The 21,001-nt window shown below is 32.9% G+C and overlaps 1 protein-coding gene across 1 annotated transcript in view; it reads right to left on the bottom strand.

Moving 5' to 3' along the window:
- CERKL (ceramide kinase like) overlaps window positions 1–21,001 on the bottom strand; it is a 210,315-nt gene that overhangs the window by 62,248 nt on the left and 127,066 nt on the right. The window contains exon 4 of the mRNA XM_051986110.1: window positions 3,407–3,470. Within this exon, the coding sequence (XP_051842070.1) occupies window positions 3,407–3,470 (64 nt within the window). The remainder of the gene's footprint in view (window positions 1–3,406; window positions 3,471–21,001) is intronic.

The raw sequence follows: 21,001 nt of genomic DNA, 5'->3' as shown, positions 1-21,001 counted from the left end.
TAAATATTAACTTTCACTATCATTGTTTATTTAAAATAACTTTGATTTGTTTTCCATATATGTTTTATATAAAGTATGTGAATAGATATATGTATACATACATATCTCACATATATAGGTATATATGTGTATATATGCATATGATATAGACTTGGTGAAAGCAAGAACTCTCATTTTTGTCTTTGTATCCTTAGCACTTATTGAAGTATTTTATATATAGAAGAAGCTTTTTAAAATTTTGTTGATTTGAATTGAATAGAGGTTTAATCAATATTAATTTATAATGAAATTATTTTATGCAAATAATTAGGCTTTTCCAAGATCCAAGTAGCACTGATAAGGAAAAAGGAATATGAAGGAAATTTTCTATTTTCTTCCTACTTTGACTGCTAGTTATGCAGAAACAGATTCTGAAAGACTACAAGACAAAATAATATATGAAAATGTCTATCAATTTACAAAGGCCAAAATTCAGGGCAAAAATATCATAGGATAACTATAGTCAAATGCACGACTGTATTTTAAAGAAACAAACTGGCACTAAATTAATATTAACTATCTCTATGTAATCCCTCAGAAACAGTATACTAAGTTCAGGTCAAATAAAACTTAACTTTATACTCATAAAAGTTATTTGAAAATAAATATTTGCTGTTTTATCCAAATACTCTTTTCCATTATTTTTTCTAATACTCATGCTGTTATAAATGATGTTTTTGTAGTACTTTATTTTCTGACTCATTTACATTTCATATATCAACAAGTAATTAAAGTGTAATCCATAAATGCAACATATATATACTTATATTCATTTACTTTTGGTTTTACTTTTCCTCTGTTAAGATTCTTCTTTTTTTATTTTTCCTTATTCATAATTACTATTTTTAATTCTTTAGAAGCATAATAACATATCATTTCCCATTATTTTTCTCACATAACTCAATCCAAAATAGAACTGTTTAAAAATGACATTATATTATATTAATTACTCCTACTGCTACAAAACAAGACAAAACTGAAAGCTGATTAAAGGTGACACCAGAGTTTGAGCAAAACAAAAGGATAGGAAAAGTAATGTTATATTGATTGGTTCTATCAGATAGTATTGATGGGTTATTTATCAAATAACATATTTTTTAAGATTTTGAGTGATTATAAGTACTATATAAATCAGGGTACTTCAAGGTGATGAAAATCAGAAACCAATGCAAATCAATTCAGTTCAACAGGAAACAATTATTTAAATAGTTTTGTGGGTAATAGCTAACCACTTTTATTCGGTCTGTCCAAAAGCAGAACATTATCTTCTTTTCTAAATTAGTTCATCATCCTGTCTTCCCTGTTTCTGTTAATGACCTCACTATTCTTCTCAGTACACAGATAAACCTCCTTAGAGAATTATGTTTGACTTTTTTCTTCTTTCATCTCAATAACCAATTTCTTGCCAAGTCCTAGAGACTCTAACTCCAGAACTTGCATATTTATCCCCTTTTTTTCATTTCATCACAATTCAGTAAGTAACCCCTCCTTATTTATTTTGAGAGGGGTTTATTTAAAAATTTTATTTTAATTTCCACATACTTAATAGAATTAAAAAATAGAAGTGTAAATGAAAATGGGAGTCTCTGTTACATACAGCTTATTTTTCTTTTCAAGTGTATAATAAATTCACCACCTTCAATTCTTCTGGTTTGGGCTTTCGTAATAGTATTGTCCCACTTTGGTCCTTTCAACACATAACTAGCTACCATATATAAGGACTATTGTGATCATATCTCCCTGTAGATCAGAAACTTTCCACTCCCTTCTTAGTGTTGATAGGGCAGAAAAACAAAAACACTAAACTTTTGAGCATAATATTCAAGGTTCTTAATCATTTGTTTTCAACCTAATTTTTCAGATTGATTTCTTACTGCTTCCTGTCATGTCCCAAGTTCTCCCATCACACTGGATTATCTATATCTACTATTTCGTAGACTCACTCCACACTTTTCTGCCTATAGGCCTTTGCTTTTTTTTTTTTTTTAATTCATAAAGCCTTTTAATACAACTCAATTGATGCTTGCTATAAATGCCTCCTTTTTACAGAAACATGCTTAAAGAAATTAAGTGACTTGCTCAGGGTCACATACTTAGAAAACAACTCAGGCAAGATCAGAATCCTGGTTTTCCTGATGCCAACTCCATCCATTGTGTTATTCTTTTACTCCAAAGCATTGTGGAATTACTAGAATTACTAGAATGTAATTACTAGAGACCTAACAGATTAAGTAGCTTGCCCATAGTCATAAACCAATGGAAAATTTGAGTCATATTTGAATTTTCAATCTCTTGAACAGCATTCCATCCACATAATACTATGTTGCCTATATGGGAATAGTTATAAATATGCAATTATATGTTCTCCCACTTGGGGGTTGGGAGAGGAGAGAAGGGAATTGGATTACATCCATGAGGAAGCCCTAATGCCTTTGTCACATTATTCTTTCCACCCAAAATGGCTTTTCCCTATCCAAATCATACTCCTACCTCACCATCGCCTCTCCCAGTCAAAATACTAGCCATTCTTCAAGATATAATTTAGAAGCCACCTGTTCCATGACACTTTCATAGATTTACTCAACATCAAATATGATAACCACAATAAAATGCTATGAAAGCCAAGAGAGTGGTTATGTTATTTTTAGCTGCATGAATCTGTTTTTTCCCTATACATAAAAGTATCTATTTTAAAATTTTGAAAGGCTGAGCTCCTGGAAAACAGAGCCATCTTTTGCCTTTCTTTGCATCCTCAGTGCTTACTTAGCACAGTACCAGGCATTGTGTAGGAGCTTAGAGTAAGTTTCTTGACAGACTAATAAATTTATGAGAAGTAATTCACAAACTCCACCCAATATACCTTGGAAATCCATTGGCAAAATAAATAGCCTTATAATTCATATGGCCACTGTGATATCATGAGAAAAATATTTTTTTCCACTTCTAAATGCTAAATCCCCTCACCAACAGCACCAGATTTTTATTAGTGGGAATGCTTTTACCCCCTTAAATATGTCTTATGATTTCATTGAAATAAGGGTATTCTATTCAGGACACTCTTCCTATATAAATTATAGTACAATATATAATATTAGATCATTAGTAGGGGAAAATGACAGGTTAATTAAAAGACTTGCACGTAGTCACATAGTCAGTATATGTTCCAGGTGAAACTTGAAGCAATGTCTCTCTGATTTGAGGCTTGGTCTTCTTCCATTATTTCATTGACTCTTTTTTGGACAAGAGTATATGGTTCAATAATCATTCTATAAATAAGCATGATTCTTGGTTTAAGTATTCAGACATAGAAGTTCCAAAATATTCTACATTAAAAAAGAATTATTATATGTAAAAAAACATGACTTACCCATCAAATTCTTGAAGTTCACATTCCTTTAGCAGTGATAGGGCATGTCCTTCATATTCTGTTACTATTTAAAAAAACACATGAAAATATTTTAAAAATTAAAATTAATGTATTTAACACCATTTAACTTGGTCTGGCACAATGTTATGATAAACATATAGTAAAACAATAAACCAAAATTTATTCTTGAATACATTTTAATCATGGGGAAAGACTGTCTGGTATTTCCCTGACTGTTTTAAAGTTTTATGAAAAATACTATCTCATATTAATTCAACTGAAGAAATCATTTGGAGTTACTCCACAATTAGCAACCTTCTAATTTGCCTTATTGTTAGTCTAGTTAGTAGTCATAAATTAAGAAGCATTGACTTTATCTGTAAGAAAATTAGCACCAGTAGTATTTTGAAAAATAAGGCATGTTTAGTTGCTATCTCACAGACAATATTAAATTATATGATTCTTAAATTGATAAATTAGCTGAATTTTTCATTTATAAGATTAACATATTAAACAAAAATGTGGAACTGATATACTATGAAGAAAAGTTATATAAAGAATTGGAAAATAAAGTCAAAACCCAGGAACAATAGGCTCTAATGCAAGGAGGAGAAGGAGGAGGAGAAGGAGAAGGAGGAGAAAAGAAGAGGAGAGTGATGAAGGTGGTACAAGTGTACACCAGTGTCTGTAGTCTCTAGAGAAAATGAATCTGTCACTCTACATTGCTGTTCCTATGGTTGTTGATGCCCTGTGTAGTATTGTAAATGCCAGCAAAGACACGATAAACTGGCATACTGCAGATGGCACAAAACATCATAACCACATTTAGCATTTTCCAGGGCAGCTTTGCCAGAAGAGACAGCCCAGCTGTATCTACCCATCAAAGATTTCTGCTGACTGACATGACACTTGCAGATGGATTTTTTGTGTAAGAATGTGCATCATTATATGCGAGATTACATTAATCTTTCATGCCTGTCTGTCCCTGGTGCCAGCATGGTTCAAGTTTTTCCTACAATGTTTTTAGATATTGTTAAAAATTATTAGTCTTGGTGTCCAAAGGAATCATTCAGTATCCACCAGTATTACATCATAATTCTCCCATGACTTATTCAAATAACACTGACATATAGAAGAGTTTTCTAAATTAAAATTATAAGAATAAAAACAAGAGTGATATCAACTAGTTTTATTATTGAATATTAATAATATTTGAAGATCATTTTAAATATGCAAGATAACATTTATTATTAACATACATTCACATGAAAATTACCTCAAATGGACACTATCACAATATAATTCAATATGATTAGTGCCACATTTGAGATGACAAAATACTATACATAACAGCAAGCCAAAAATTCAAGGTAGGTTATCATGAAGAAACATACTAAAATGATACCCAACTTGCTATCTCCCCCAAAAAACATAACTTTATTAATAATTCAATTTTCTCAAATCCATTATAAAAATTAGTTGCAGCATGAAGATGTTATTTAGACTAAAGGAAAAATCTCAATGAAAAATATCATTTTCTTACTTTGTTCTCTCAGGTAGAATTTTAATTCCAGGCAGATTAGAACATCATAAAATTCAATAGAACAATTTTGGAGATTACTACACAAACAGAATTTCAGTACTCTGATAAAAGAGGGAAATGATCAAGTCAAACCAGTTGGTAATTATTTGGTATGTCTAGTGAAAATCTTTGCTTCCTGATACATGTGTTATTTAACCCATTATTATCTTTTGCTTAAATTCCTTTTTTGCATTGAAATTATGTTATTGAGTCTTAGGTGGCATACTGATTCTATGGCTTGTAGGTTGATTACTATGGATTTGAATAAATAATGAAAATACATATATGTTTGAGAGAGATAGAGAAAAAGAGAGAGAGGCAGAGATAGAGACAGAAAGAAAACAAAACAGTATCTAGAAGCTAAGAAGCAGTGAGAAGTTGCAATCATATGGAGACCTAAGGAGGGTCTGCGGTATGTTTATGGGTTTATCATTTCCTTTTTATCAAATTAAATTTCTAAGTTTTAAGTCCAGTTAAGGTTACCTGCTTTCATATGACAAGCATCTATTTAATGATTTTTTCCTTTCATCCTCCAAATCTTTTTTAAAAGGCTAAATTTGACTACAATGCTTCCTAGAGGAAATTTATAAAGAACAGACCAACTTATTCAAGTGATGTCATATTGTTGTGTGACAAAGTGCCATTGCACATTTTCTTGTTTCTGAAGTGTTATTGTGAAACTGTCACTGTATCCTGTCTCTCTGACTACTAGGCTGAATAGTCTTCATGGTGAAGAGAATTGGTACTCAGTAATGAGACTTGACATTCATTGAACACTTTTAATTTTAGTGAAACATATTGATTGTGATGATAATCATTTTGGAGGAATATAGAGTACAGGCTAAAAGACAAAGGAATGAAGATAAAGCAGTAGTTTTATTATGTATACATTTTACCCAATGAAACATTAGACCTTCCCCAAAGATAAATAATAAAAAATGTAATTGTAAAGAACTAGTTATTAACTCTGATACTTCTTGAGTACTCCTTGCAACTCCTGACCAAAAAATACTGAAAACATTTAAGGAATTTCTGCCCCCAAAAGTGATTTAAAATGAAATGAAATTTCTGCTACACATTGTAGTAACACAATCCTCAATAGCTCATGATTCAGTGGAAACACCATTCTCAATAATGACCTGGCATCTATACTTTCATTAGCAACTAATGACTATGTGACAATAACTGCTTACAGAAAAATAAAGTGTCAGCCTACTAGTAATATTGCAAAGGGCACAACATGGAAAATGCCAGTTCTATTCAAAAGGACATCCCATAAAGGAAAAGAAGATGAATCCTTTGCAACTCTTCAGATTATGATTTTTGCAAAAAAAAATAAATTTTTCATTTTTTTAACAATCTAAGAATGTTTGAGATGCTTCATTATACATTATTTCATACATTAGAATTGTGTTTGGAAATTTTTCAAGGCTTAGCCTGTTGTGTCCTGCTTTCCCCAATTTGGAATGAGAAAAAGTACCATTGCTTTCTAGAGCCCCCACACTAGGGTGGTAAAAATATACCTTTTTCCTAGTGGAGAAGTGATGAAATGGGACTCCTGAGAATGGTGGAAAAATGGAGTCCATTTATTCCAAGGGCTTTCCCCTTTAAATAATGTAAGAAAAACAACACTGTGCATGTAGGACCACATAAACAATTTGCTATTGTATGTAGAATGCTACTTGGTATCACTCTTTCACCTGGTATCACTTTGCTTCAATCTCAACAAAGATTGTCACCACCCCCTGACTTCTCAGGAAGACCAAGAGTCCTTAAGGAAGATGGGGAGCTGAACCAGACATTGTTAGGAGGTTCCCTCTGGGCTGAAGAGCTTTATACCTTACTCAGAGTTTCCCCACTGACTGTGACTCTCTACATTAGTTTTCTTTAGCTATTATCTTTTCTCCCATCATAAGAAACAAAACAAAATTGTGCATCACTAAATGAGGTTGCTATGCTACAAATCTTATGCACATTCTTTTGCAAGATGTAATCTACAATTTATCCCATGAGCAATATTACTCAGCCCAGTGAATGTGAACATGGGTTCCTTTGAGCAGCCCTGCCAAAAAATGGGGATAAGTGGGAAAGCAAGAGCTAAGTGAATGTGTTAGAAATTAATATTAATTTATTGAGTCATACCTTTAGAGTTCTTGATATCTTAGCCTGTGAGGCCAGTTGCAATTGCTTTACCTCAATTTTAATTTTAATTTTAAGTGGCTGGGAGAATTAGAGCAAAATGTCTCGCGCTCCATCTTGCGGGTCACACGATACAGAAATCCAATCCCATTGTGTTCATCTATTTCACTAAAGTTTAGCCTCAGATGTGCAAGTTATGGCATTTTGGTTTGCATCTTGAGCTCTTTTGGCCTTTGCAATATGTTATTATTCCATTCCCTTCTGCAGTTTGTGGTGGGCACTGAATAGTCTTGTGTTACTTGAATTTCCTTTGCTTTATATTTTGAAGTAGGTACTTAGTACAGTGCCTGGCACATAATAGATGCTTAATATATACTGATTGACTTAAAGATTTTATGTTTCTGAAATGCTTATGTATTACTAAATATATTTCCCATCACCTATAGAATTTGTTTATCATAAAATTGTTCAATTTAACCTCTATTTTTCTTGAGATCTGAAGCTTGATTTGTTTTTCCCCATAAAAGTGATTTCTTTCAGTGGATACTTTCTTTTGCAGAAATTCTGAACAGTTTTTTTTCTTCCACATTATTATGCTCAAGATTTTAATTTGTCATTTATATTTATTCTGCTGGAAGGCCTAAGAACCATAAATAGTCTTCCTGTATCATACTTAAAGATCAATGCACTTTGATTATACAAAGATATTGTGTTAATTTAATGTTATTACCTTTTGCTTTTAGTGTATCTGATTTTCTTTTAATTCTGTATATTTCTGTTCTGAATCTTTTGTTCTCTTTAGCTTCTTTGAAGAGACTCATCTTTGGAAATTCAAGATTTTCTGTTCAGATAATTTTTCAGTCATAGAGACTATAAATTCTGTTGTTGTTTTCAAATCACTTTTTCTTGTAACTTTCTTATTACTCTCAGGGTATCTTTGATGCAGTTTTATGATCTCTTATGAATCCTTGGGCTTCTGTGTTTCATCATGTTCTACTTCAACTTATTTTGTATTGCAATATTTAGAGATGTTTTTAGTATTTTAAATATCTTATAACTCATTTTCTATTCGACTTTTGTTGAATTCCTTATTGACTTACCTATTTATGTTCCATGTTTCCTAACTAAAAGTTTTTCTTTCTGAGATCTCTGTTTCAGTATTTTTTCTTAATTTCAGAATATCCTCCCTCCCTCTTTTGATATTGTTTACCATAAGGATTTGTGGGGACTTTCCTTTCATCTCAACCCCTGTCCCAAGAATATTCTGGCTCTGACAACACTGGCCATAATTGTATTCCATTCATCTTTTTTTTTCTTTCACAGAGTCCTGCATCCTAGCTTCCTTATTCTCTGGACAGGCTGAGTCAATGTCAGTTCTTTTTGCAAGTTTAGGGAAGATTGAAATAGTTGAAATTGGTAGAGTTTCTGCTGCTTTGAAGTTTCTATTCATTGAGAACAGAGATTTCTTCTCCTATACTTCTCCTTCAGCACCTGATTAGACAGAATTGACATACTTTGCTTATTTCAAAAAGATTCTGGGGAAAGGGCACATGTGAAAATTGTAATAAGACTTGGTCAAGTCTGTAGGTGATGTATACAGCCTATTGGAGCATGGTAACTCATGTCAGGGATAGAGACAATATCATATTAATTAAGCACCTGCTCTTTGCTAGACACTTTACAAATATTATTTCATATGATCTTCCAAAAATGCTGTGAAGTAGATACTATTATGATTCACATTTTAAAGTTGACAGATTTGGGAAAGTCAGACGTCAAGTGATTTGGATAGGGTCACCCAGCTGATAAATGCCTAAGATCAGATTTGATTCAAAACTTCCTGAATCCAGAATTCAGGTCCAGTGTTCAATCTACAGTACCACTTAACTGCCCATTTGAGACTAGTTTATAGTTATGAGACTCACAGAATGTTGATGATGATAATGATAATGATGATGATAACTAGAATTTATATAGCACTTTAATGTTTGGAAAGTGATTTACATATATTGCCGTATTTGATACTCATAATTGCACTATGAAGTTAATGCTATTACTATTCCCATTTTACAAATAAAGAAATTGAAGCACACAAAATGTAAGTGACTTTCCTAGGATTAATCCTCTAAGTAATGTTGAAGCAAGAGTCAAACTTAGATTCAAAATTCTGAACTCAAAAATATTTCATAAATCTCCAATTGCCTAACAAAGTGTAGTTTAAAAATCTTAATCGTGGTGTATACTCTATATTCTATGCTCAACCTATCTTCCAATGTTATCTAAGGGTATTCCCTTTCACATGCAAGATACTTTAGCCAAATTGAACATCTCTGCTCATTCCTATTCCTAGAATGGGTTTCAAATCCCACATTTGTACTGAAATCTTTCTGTTCTCTGGAGTCTAAAATCTGCCATTTCTGCCATGAGATTATTACTGTATATAAGAGCCAAGCAATCTCTCTTGTCAAATTTCTTCTCTGCACATTGCCTTTGCTCTCTTTCTTTGGATTTAGCAAGATCAACCTCATATTTTACTTAATGTGTTTTTTTTTCTTTTTTTTTAATTAAGTTGTGATCTCGAAAGTAGTTTGATTTTCTGCCATTCAACTATGTATTCCAAGTAGCTAACCAGTGTTTTTACATGGTAGATATTTATTTTTTGTTAAATTAAATTTAAATAATTCTCAAAGTATTGTGAATTAGTTGAAAGCATTTAGTTGTCATTTAACTGTCTTCTTCAATGTCACATATATTAAATGAGTATAAATGAATATACATATGGTATAATTTTTCATTAAATTATTTTATGGCTATTTTTTAGTTATTTCAGTCATATCCAGTCTTCATGATTCCATTTAAAGTTTTCCTGGCAAAATCCTTCTCATCCCTCAAAATGATTATTATAAGTATAGCATTTAATAAAACTAAAAGTCATATGTAATATAATATTATGGGTTTTTTTTGAAATTTTGTTCTTGAAAACCTTCAATATCTAATATAAAATTATCAATATGCCAAAATATACATCTGACTGCTCAGTATTCTCTCATATGATAATTACCAACTCTAAGGTGACACATTATAGATGAAGACATGGGAAATTATTATTGTACAAACTGGAATCATGAGTAGAAAAACTAGTCATGACAGTAGCATGGATAAGCCTAGGTGGGATAAAAGAAAACCTGGATTTCTTTGATGGTTCTGATAAATAAACTGTTAATAGGTAAAATTCAGGAGCTCTTTGACAGATTAGTGAGGAAAACTTTTGATTATAAGAAATAATAAATACTGGGTAGCAAGTTAGTAGAATACCTATAGCACAGAAATAACAAAATGAAGATAACAAAGACTGACTTTACACTAACATATATGAAAAAGATTGTATTAGCCATTACATGTCAAAGGGCAAATCTTAATAAGCATTATATTATGGTTATTAAAATACCAAATATGATATTGGTTATATAAGAAGTAATAGAGATAAGAATCATAGGTTTATTCTTCCACCACATACTATAATGATCAGATATCTATTTGAATGTTGTGCTTATTCTAACATATACATTTAAAAAAGAAGTAAAACTTTTTCAAGATAGAACTAGAAGCAGAATCAAGCAGTTATTGGAGAGATTGACATTAGAAATGGTTAAAAGGACCAGAGACATCCAACCTCAAGAAGAGAAGATTGAAGGGGAACTTAATATCAAATTCCACATGGTATGATAGTATATGGATGATGGGGAGGAAACAGCTGTTTTGTCTATCCACTCAGAATAGGGAAAAGAAGGTGAATTTAAATTGCTTCAGGAGGTATTTATTTTAGAACTAATAAGAAAAACTCTGTGCTATCAGATCTGAGCAATGATTACTGAAGGAAGTTTTAGAAACTTTAAAACTAGGAATTTTTAATAATAAGAAAGATTATATAACAACATCTTTCTAATATGGTTTAGAATATAGCTTTCTATAAACGTGTCATGAATTTGATAGCAGTTGGGAAAAGAAATATTTCTATGAAGAAATATTAAAAGGACAGACTTATTTAGCCAAGCAATGGGCAATAGAGAAATTGTTATAATAGAGATACATATATAACTTGCTCAACTGTAATGATGCCCTGATATGTTTGAATGTATTACATTGTAGCATAGTACCCAAAAATGAACATTTGCATACAAGTGATCATAGAAGTCTAGCACTAGATGAATCTGTTGCATTGCCCATATGGGGATCCAAGATGCAAGCCTGAGTCACAGTACCAAGGAAAGAAGGAACACTAGTAAACTAGAGCTCACAGTTAGAGGGAATAGTAGAAGGGAACTGGTCACAGTTCCAGTGTGAAAATGGATACTTGAGGTAACTCGTAGACCATACCACAGGTCAAGAGAACATTGACTACATTCCTCCTTAGATCATTATCCCCTTGAAAGAACTGAAAACTCACAGCCCCCCTTCCCTCCCACCCCAAAGTATTCTGGAAACAAAAACAAAAAAACAAAAAACCCTGAAGCTTGGGACAGTGTCTCCTTTATCCCAGGAGCAGAACAAAACTTTAACATAAAGTTGGAAATTGAGAAATATACAGGAAAAATAAAAAATCAACTCTCCCAAAAGAACCTGAACATCGAATATTACTATGATATTTTTGGGGGGCCAGGGAAGATTCCTAGAAAAGGATAACAGTGTCAAAATAGCTACACAAAAATGTGTATTTCTTTGAGCCCCCCCCCCACAAATTTATTGGAAGCATTCAAAATGGATTTTAAAAATCAAATAAGAAAAGTAGAGGAAAAACTGGAAAAAGAAATGAGAGTGATGGGGCAGCTAGCTGGTGCAATGGATAGAGCACCAGCCCTGGAATCAGGAGGACCCGAGTTCAAATTTGACCTCAGACATTCAATACTTACTACCAGTGTGACCCTGGGCAAGTCACTTAACCTCAATTGCCTCTCAAAAAAAAAGAAAGAAAGAAATGAGAGTGATGCCAGATAACTATGGAATAAAGAGACAGGAATTTGGTAAATTTAGCACAAAAATTGCAAAAGGAGGCACAAAATTCACTGGAAAAACAATCCTTAAAAAGTAAAATTTGCCAAATGTAAAAAAAAAAAAGGCATAAAAGCTCACTAAAAAAATAGCTTCTTAAAATTTAAAATTGAACAAGTAGACACTAATAATTCCATGAGGCATCAAACAATAAAACAAAATCAAAAGAATGACAAAATAGAAGCAAATATGAGTTATTTCACTGGAAAAACAACTGAACTAGAAAATAGATCAAAAAGAGATAATTTTTTAAATATTGGACTATTTGAAACCCATTATTTAAAAAAAATGAAATCAAATTATATTTCAAGAAATTGTTAAGGCAAACTGCCCTTATGTTTTAAAATCAAAAGATAAAATAGTCACTGAAAGTTTCTACCAATCATGTCCTGAGAGAGACCCAAAAATTGAAATTCCCAAGAATATTGTAGCCACAGCCATATTTTCAAGGAGAATATACTGCAAGCAGCCATGAAGAAACAATCAAATATCATGGAACCATAGGCAAGACAACATAGGATTGAGCAGATCCTACATTAAAGAGCTTGGAATAGGATATTCTGGAGGGCAGAAGAGCTAGAATCATAAGTAAGAATTACTTATCTGAGGGCAGAGCCAAGATGATAGAGAGGACACATGCTTCATTCTGAGTTCCCTTCTACCCTCACTTATCAATTACCTAATTCAGCTTCAGAAATAGTGCTTGACTGGTAAAATCCAGGAATATTGAGAGTTCAGCAAATTACAAACTGAAGATAACTTAGAAGATCACCAGAAAAGGTTTGTGTTGATCAGGAGAGAGGAGGCTAGCACAGGCAAGGAGGCAGAACATGGAGGCTAGCACACTGAGCAGACCAGGGACAGGATGTGGTCTCCAAACACACAGTGGAGAATTTGCAGGGAGGACTACACCACAGGTTTTCTGCTCTGCTTTGGCTGCAAAGCAGTAGATCAGCAAAAAAGTTACACAAACACCAAAGATAGAGTGTACCCCTAAACCCCAGAATTTAACAAGACCTGGCCATACCCACCCAGCACCAAGCGTGATTCAGGACAACCACAGCATAGCTGCACAGCCACAGCCCACAGCATGGAGCTCTGCCCAGGGCAATGACACTTCAGCTGCTCAACCACTCCTCCCAGGGCAACAGGACTGTGCCCAGAGCATTCACAATTCTTGCACAGCGGGGCTCTGCCCAGGGTGGTCACACTTCCACAGCAGCATGGCCACTCTTTGCAGCCCCTTCACAGGACAACTATTGTCCATCTATCCCTGTCTGTAGAGGAAGCTGAGAACCTCCTTGCCCTGAAGGCAGAACCTAAGGGCTTTAAAAAAAATGAGTAAAAAGTCAAGCAAACTCTAACTATAGATAGCTTCCATATAGAAAGAGAGCAGATTTCCAACCCTGAGAAGACTAATAGCAGTCAATCTCCAGACAAAAGCCCAAAGAGGGATATAATCTGGTCTCCATCACACAAAGCTCTCCTAGAAGAAATTAGAAAGATCTTAAAAGAGAGCCAGAAGAAAAATGGGGAAAGGAAAGAGAAGCTCTGCAAGAGAATATGGAAAAGGCATATAACTCATTAAAAGAAAGATTTGATAAAGTGGAAAAAGAAAACAAGTTACTGAAATATGAGATGGAAAAGGCAAAGAACTCCCAGTGAAACAGAATTAGTGAATTGGAAAAGATAAAGAACTCCCAAGAAAGTAGGATTTGTGAATTAGAAAAAGAAAATAACTCATTAAAAATCAGAACTGAACAAATAGAAATGAATGATTCGTTGAGACATCAAGAATCAGTTAAGCAAAACCAAAAAAAAAAAAAAAAAAAAGAAAAAATGTTCAATAGCTACTTGGAAAAACAGAAGACCTGGAAAATAGATCTAGGAGAGATAATATGAGGATTATTGGACTTTCTGAAAATTATGATTGAGAAAAGAGGCTAGACACTATTTTATAGGAAATCATCAAAGAGAACTGCCCAGATGTAATAGAATCAGAAGGTAAAATAGGTATTGAGAGAATTCATCAAACACCTTCTGAAAGAGACCCTAAAATAAAAACTCCAAGGAATATTGTGGCTAAATTTCAGAACTATCACACTAAAGAAAAATATTACAAGCAGCCAGAAAAAAACAAACAAACAAACAAATTAAATACTGAGAAACCAAAATATGGAATTCTCAGGATCTAGCCACTTCCACATTAAAGAATCAAAGGGCCAAGAATATGATAATCCATAAGGCAAAAGAATTTGGAATGCAGCCAAGAATAAACTACCCAGCTAAGCTGAATGTTTTCTTCCAGGAAAGAAGATGGACATTCAATGAAACAGGTGAATTCCATTTAATCCTAATGAAAAAGCTAGAGCTAAACAAAAAAAATTGACCTCCAAATAAGGACTCAAGAGAAGCATAAAAGATAAAAAGAACTTTTGAGAACTATATTTCTATTATGGGCATAGATAAAGAGTGCATATATAATTTGATTTTACTGCTATAATATAAAAAAGGTAAGTAGAAGTGGAAAGGGTTGTATCAGAAAAAAAAAAAAGGAAAAGGGGAGATAAAAACAGGGAAATTACATCCTACAAAGAGGCAAAGGAAACTTATCATATCTGAGGGAATTAAGGGAGGGGGAGGAACATCCTGTGAATCTTACTCTCATCAGATTAGGCTCAAAGAGAAAAAGTTAGACATATTTGGTTTACAGAGAAACTTCTCTCACTCATTAAAAAGTGGAAGAGGAAAAGAGAAAAGGAAGAGTAGGCTAAATAGAAGGGAAAGGTATAAGAAACGGAGAGGGACTCAAAGAGTTTGGGAGGGATTCTAAAGAGGAAGAGCTGTGTGAGGCAAGTGGTGCTCATAAATTTAATACTGGGAAGGGGAAAAAAGGGGAAAGGAAAAGAAAAGTATAATCTGAGTATAATAAGACAGCAGAAAATACAAATTGGCAGTTTTAACAGTAAATGTGAATGGGATGAACTTTCCCATAAAGCAAAGGTAGATAGTAAACTAGATCAAAAGCCAGAGTCCTACAACATATTGTTTGGAGGAAACACATTTAAAGCAGGATAATACATACAGAGTAAAGGTAAAAGGCTGGAGCAAAATCTATTATGCTTCAGGTGAAGTAAAAAAAGCAGGGGAAGCCATCCTTATCTTAGATCAAGCAAAAGCAAAAATTGATCTAATTAAAAGTGATAAAGAAGAAAAGTATTTAAAAAGCATTTGACAAAAGCCAACATCCATTTCTATTTAAAAAAAAACACTTGAAAGTATAGAAATAAATGGGCTTTTCCTTAAAATAATCAGTAGCATCTATTTAAAACCATCAGTAAGCATCATATGTAATGGGGATAAACTGGAACCATTCCCAATAAGATCAGGAGTGAAACAAGGTTGCTCACAATCACCATTACTATTCAATATTGTATTAGAAATGCAAGATTTGGCAATAAGAGTTGAGAAAGAGATTAAAAGAATTAGAGTAGGTAAAGAAGAAACCAAATTATCACTCTTTGCAGATGATATGATGGTATACTTAGAAAACCCCAGAGATTCTATTAAAAAGCTATTATAAATAATCCACACCTTTAGCAAAGTTGCAGGATACAAAATAAACCCACGTAAATCATCAGCATTCTTATATAACACTAACAAAATCCAACAGCTAGAGACACAAAGAGAAATTCTATTTAAAGTAACTGCTGATAGTATAAAATATTTGGAAATCTATCTGCCAAGGAAAAGTCAGGAACTATATGAACAAAACACTTTCCATACAAAAAAAGTCAGATCCAACCAATTGGAAAAATATTAAGTGCTCTTGGATAGGTAGAGTGAATGTAATAAAGATGACAATACTACCTAAACTAATCTATTTATTTAGTGCTATACCAATCAGACTTCCAAAAAACTATTTTAATGACCTAGAAAAAATGACAACAAAATTTATCTGGAAGAACAAAAGGTCAAGACTATCTTTTTTTTTTTTTTTAATTTTTTATTTATTTATTTAATAATTACTTTATATTGACACTCGTTTCTGTTCCGATTTTTTTTTCCCTCCCTCCCTCTACCCCCTCCCCTAGATGGCAAGCAGTCCTTTATATGTTGGATATGTTGCAGTATATCCTAGATACAATATATGTTTGCAGAACCAAACAGTTCTCTTGTTGCATAAGGAGAATTGGATTCAGAAGGTATAAATAACCTGGGAAGAAAAACAAAAATGCAGATAGTTCACATTCGTTTCCCAGTGTTCTTTCTTTGGGTGTAGCTACTTTTGTCCGTCATTTATCAATTGAAACTCAGGTCTCTTTGTCAAAGAAATCCACTTCCATCAAAATATGTCCTCATACAATATCGTTGGCGAAGTGTATAATGATCTCCTGGTTCTGCTCATTTCACTTAGCATCAGTTCATGTAAGTCTCGCCAGTCCTCTCTGTATTCATCCTGCTGGTCATTTCTTACAGAACAATAATATTCCATAACATTCATATACCACAATTTACCCAGCCATTCTCCAATTGATGGGCATCCATTCATTTTCCAGTTTCTAGCCACTACAAACAGGGCTGCTACAAACATTTTGGCACATACAGGTCCCTTTCCCTTCTTTAGTATTTCTTTGGGTATAAGCCCAATAGAAACACTGCTGGATCAAAGGGTATGCACAATTTGATAATTTTTGGGGCATAATTCCAGATTGCTCTCCAGAATGGTTGGATTCATTCACAACTCTACCAACAATGCATTAGTGTCCCAGTTTTCCCGCATCCCCTCCAACATTCATCATTATTTTTTCCTGTCATCTTAGCCAATCTGACAGGTGTGTAGTGGTATCTCAGAGTTGTCTTAATTTGCATTTCTCTGATCAATAATGATTTGGAACACTCTTTCATATGAGTGGTAATAGTTTCAATTTCATCCTCTGAAAATTGTCTGTTCATATCCTTTGACCATTTATCAATTGGAGAATGGCTTGATTTCTTATAAATTTGAGTCAGTTCTCTATATATTTTGGAAATGACGCCTTTATCAGAACCTTTAACTGTGAAGATGTTTTCCCAGTTTGTTGCTTCCCTTCTAATCTTGTTTGCATTAGTTTTGTTTGTACAAAGGCTTTTTAATTTGATGTAATCAAAATTTTCTATTTTGTGATCAATAATGGTCTCTAGTTCATCTTTGGTCACAAATTTCTTTCTCCTCCACAAGTCTGAGAGATAAACTATTCTATGTTCCTCTAATTTATTTATTATCTCGTTCTTTATGCCTAGGTCATGGACCCATTTTGATCTTATCTTGGTATATGGTGTTAAGTGTGGGTCCATGCCTAATTTCTGCCATACTAATTTCCAATTATCCCAGCAGTTTTTATCAAATAATGAATTCTTTTCCCAGAAGTTAGGGGCTTTGGGTTTGTCAAACACTAGATTGCTATAGTTGACTATTCTGTCTTGTGAACCTAGCCTTTTCCACTGATCCACTAATCTATTTCTTAGCCAATACCAAATGGTTTTGGTGACTGCTGCTTTATAATATAATTTTAGATCAGGTACAGCTAGGCCACCTTCATTTGATTTTTTTTTCATTAATTCCCTTGAGATTCTCGACTTTTTATTGTTCCATATGAATTTTGTTGTTATTTTTTCTAGATCAATAAAATATTTTCTTGGAAGTCTGATTGGTATAGCACTAAATAAATAGATTAGTTTAGGGAGTATTGTCATCTTTATCATGTTCGCTCGGCCGATCCAAGAGCACTTAATATTTTTCCAATTATTTAAGTCTGACTTTATTTGTGTGGAGACTTTTTTATAATTTTGCTCATATAATTCCTGACTTTCCTTTGGTAGATAGATTCCCAAATATTTTATGGTATCAACAGTTATTCTGAATGGGATTTCTCTTTGTATCTCTTGCTGTTGAGTTTTGTTGGTGATGTATAAAAATGCTGAGGATTTATGGGGATTTATTTTGTAGCCAGCTACTTTGCTAAAATTATGAATTATTTCCAATAGCTTTTTAGTAGAATCTCTGGGGTTCTCTAGGTATACCATCATATCATCTGCAAAGAGTGATAGTTTGGTTTCCTCATTGCCTACTCTAATTCAAAAGGTCAAGACTTTCAAGGGAAGTAATAAAAAAATCAAATGAAGTTACCTTAGGTGTAACCAGATCTAAAACTATATTATAAAGCAGTGGTCACTAAAGCCATTTGGTATTGGCTAAAAAATAGACTAGTTGATCATTGGATAGGTTAGGTTCACAGGACAAAATAATCAATAACTTTAATAATGTAGTGTCTGACAAACCCCAGCTTTTGGGATAAGGATGCACTATTTGACAAAAATTGCTGGGAAAATTGAAAATTAGTACGCAGAAATTATTCATGGACCCACCCTTAACACCATATACCCAGGTAAGGTCAAAATGGGTTCATGATCTAGGCATAAAGAATGAGATTATAAATAAATTAGAAGAATGTAGGATAGTTTACCTTTCAGATCTGTGCAAGAGGAAGGAATTTGTGACCAAAGAAGAACTAGAGATCATTGTTGATCACATAATAGAAAATTTTGATTATAGCAAATTAAAAAGCTTTTGTACAAACAATAAAACAGACAAGATTAGAAGAGAAGCAATAAATGGGGAAGACATTTTTACAATCAAAAGTTCTGATAAAGGTCTCATTTCCAAAATATGTAGAGAATCGATTCTAATTTATAAGAAATCGAGCCAATCTCCAATTAATAAATGGTCAAAAGCTATGAACAGATAATTTTTGGATGAAGAAATAGAATCTATTTCTAGCCATATGAAAAGATTCTCCAAATCATTATTAATCAGAGAAATGCAAATTAAGAAAACTCTGAGAAACCACTACATACTAGTCAGATTGGCTAGGATGACATGAAAAGATAATGCTGAATGTTGGAGGCAATATGGGAAAACTGGTACACTGATCATTGTTGTTGGAATTGTAAATGAATCCAACCATTCTGGAGAGCAATTTGGAACTATGCTCAAAATGTTATCAAACTGTGCATACTCTTTGATCCAGCAGTGTTGCTACTGGGCTTATATCCCAAAGAGATTTTAAAGAAGGGGAAAAGACCTGTATGTGCAAGAATGTTTGTGGCAGCCCTTTTTGTAGTAGCTAGAAACTGGAAATTGAATGGATACTCATCAATTGGAGAATGGCTTAATAAGTTGTGGTTGATGAATGTTATAGAATATTATTGTTCTTTAAGAAATTACCAGCAGGATGATTTCAGAAAGGCCTCAGGAGACTTACATGAACTGATGCTGAGTGAAATGAGCCGGACCAGAAGATCATTATGTACTTCAACAACAATACTCTATGATCAATTCTGATGGACGTGGCTTTCTTCAACAATGAGATGAACCAAATCAGTTCCATTTGTTCAATAATGAAGAGAACCAGCTACACCCAGCGAAAGAATTATGGGAAATGAGTATGAATCACAACATAACATTTCTATTCCCTCTGTTTTTGTCCACTTGCATTTTTGATTTCCTTTTCAGGTTATTTTTACCTTATTTCTAAGTACGATCTTTCCTGAGCAGCAAAATAACTGTATCAATATGTGTGTGTGTGTGTGTGTGTGTGTGTGTGTGTGTGTGTGTAGTATTTAACATATACTTTAACATATTTAACATTATTGGTCTATCTGCCATCTAGGGAAGGAGGGTGGGGAGAAGGAGGGGAAAAGTTGGAACAGAAGATTTTACAAGGGTCAAGCTGAAAATTATCCATGCATATATCTTATAAATAAAAAGCTATAATAATAAAATAATTAATGCAATTCATCATATTAAAAACAAAAACTTCTAAAAAAAGAATCACTTATCCAATGAAACAGTATAAATCTTCAGGGAAAGAGGGTATGAATATTTAATGGAATAGAGGATTTTTATATATTCCTAATAAAAAGAGCAGAGTTGAACAGAAAATGTGATTTTCAGATAAAAGACTCAAGAGAAGCATAAAAAATAAGCAGGAAAAAAAGTCACAAGGTATTCCAGAAAGTTAAATGGTTTACAATTCTAAATGGGAAGATGGCACCTAAAGTGTTTAAGAACTTTATCATTATTAAAGCATACACATATGGCACAATCTGAAGGAACAATTTTAAAAAGGGGGGACAAGAAAGAAGGATACACTGGAGAATGGAGAAGCAGTATGGGATAAAATATCTCACATTATAAAAGGCCTACACAATAATTGTGATCTCATAAAAAGCAAAAACAAAAATAGATCTAATTGAAAGAGATAAATAAGGAGACTACATCTTGCTTAAAAGGTTCAATGAAATAATATCAATACTAAACTAAGACATGTGAAAAAAAAAGAAATTAACACTAAAACTATACTGGTGAGGGACCTCAATTTCCCTCTTTCAGAAGTAAATAAACAAAAAATAAAAAAGAAATTGAATATACCTTTTTTTGTAACAGTATGCCTAGCAACAATTGTGATCTCATAAAAAGCAACAACAAAAATAGATCTAATTGAAAGAGATAAATAAGGAGACTACATCTTGCTAAAAGATTCAATGAAATAATATCAATACTAAACTAAACACATATTACCAAACGCTTAAAGGAAGAAGTCAAACATGTTAAAAAAAGAAGAAGAAGAAGAAGAAGAAGAAGAAGAAGAAGAAGAAGAAGAAGAAGAAGAAGAAGAAGAAGAAGAAGAAGAAGAAAAAGAAAGAAAGAAAGAAAGAAAGAAAGAAAGAAAGAAAGAAAGAAAGAAAGAAAGAAAGAAAGAAACACTAAAACTATACTGCTG

This window comes from Antechinus flavipes, chromosome 3 (genome assembly GCF_016432865.1).
Source record: "Antechinus flavipes isolate AdamAnt ecotype Samford, QLD, Australia chromosome 3, AdamAnt_v2, whole genome shotgun sequence".
Taxonomy (NCBI): Eukaryota; Metazoa; Chordata; class Mammalia; order Dasyuromorphia; family Dasyuridae; genus Antechinus; species Antechinus flavipes.
Note: the sequence above shows the minus strand (reverse complement) of the source record. Positions and strands in the feature narration are given on the sequence as shown.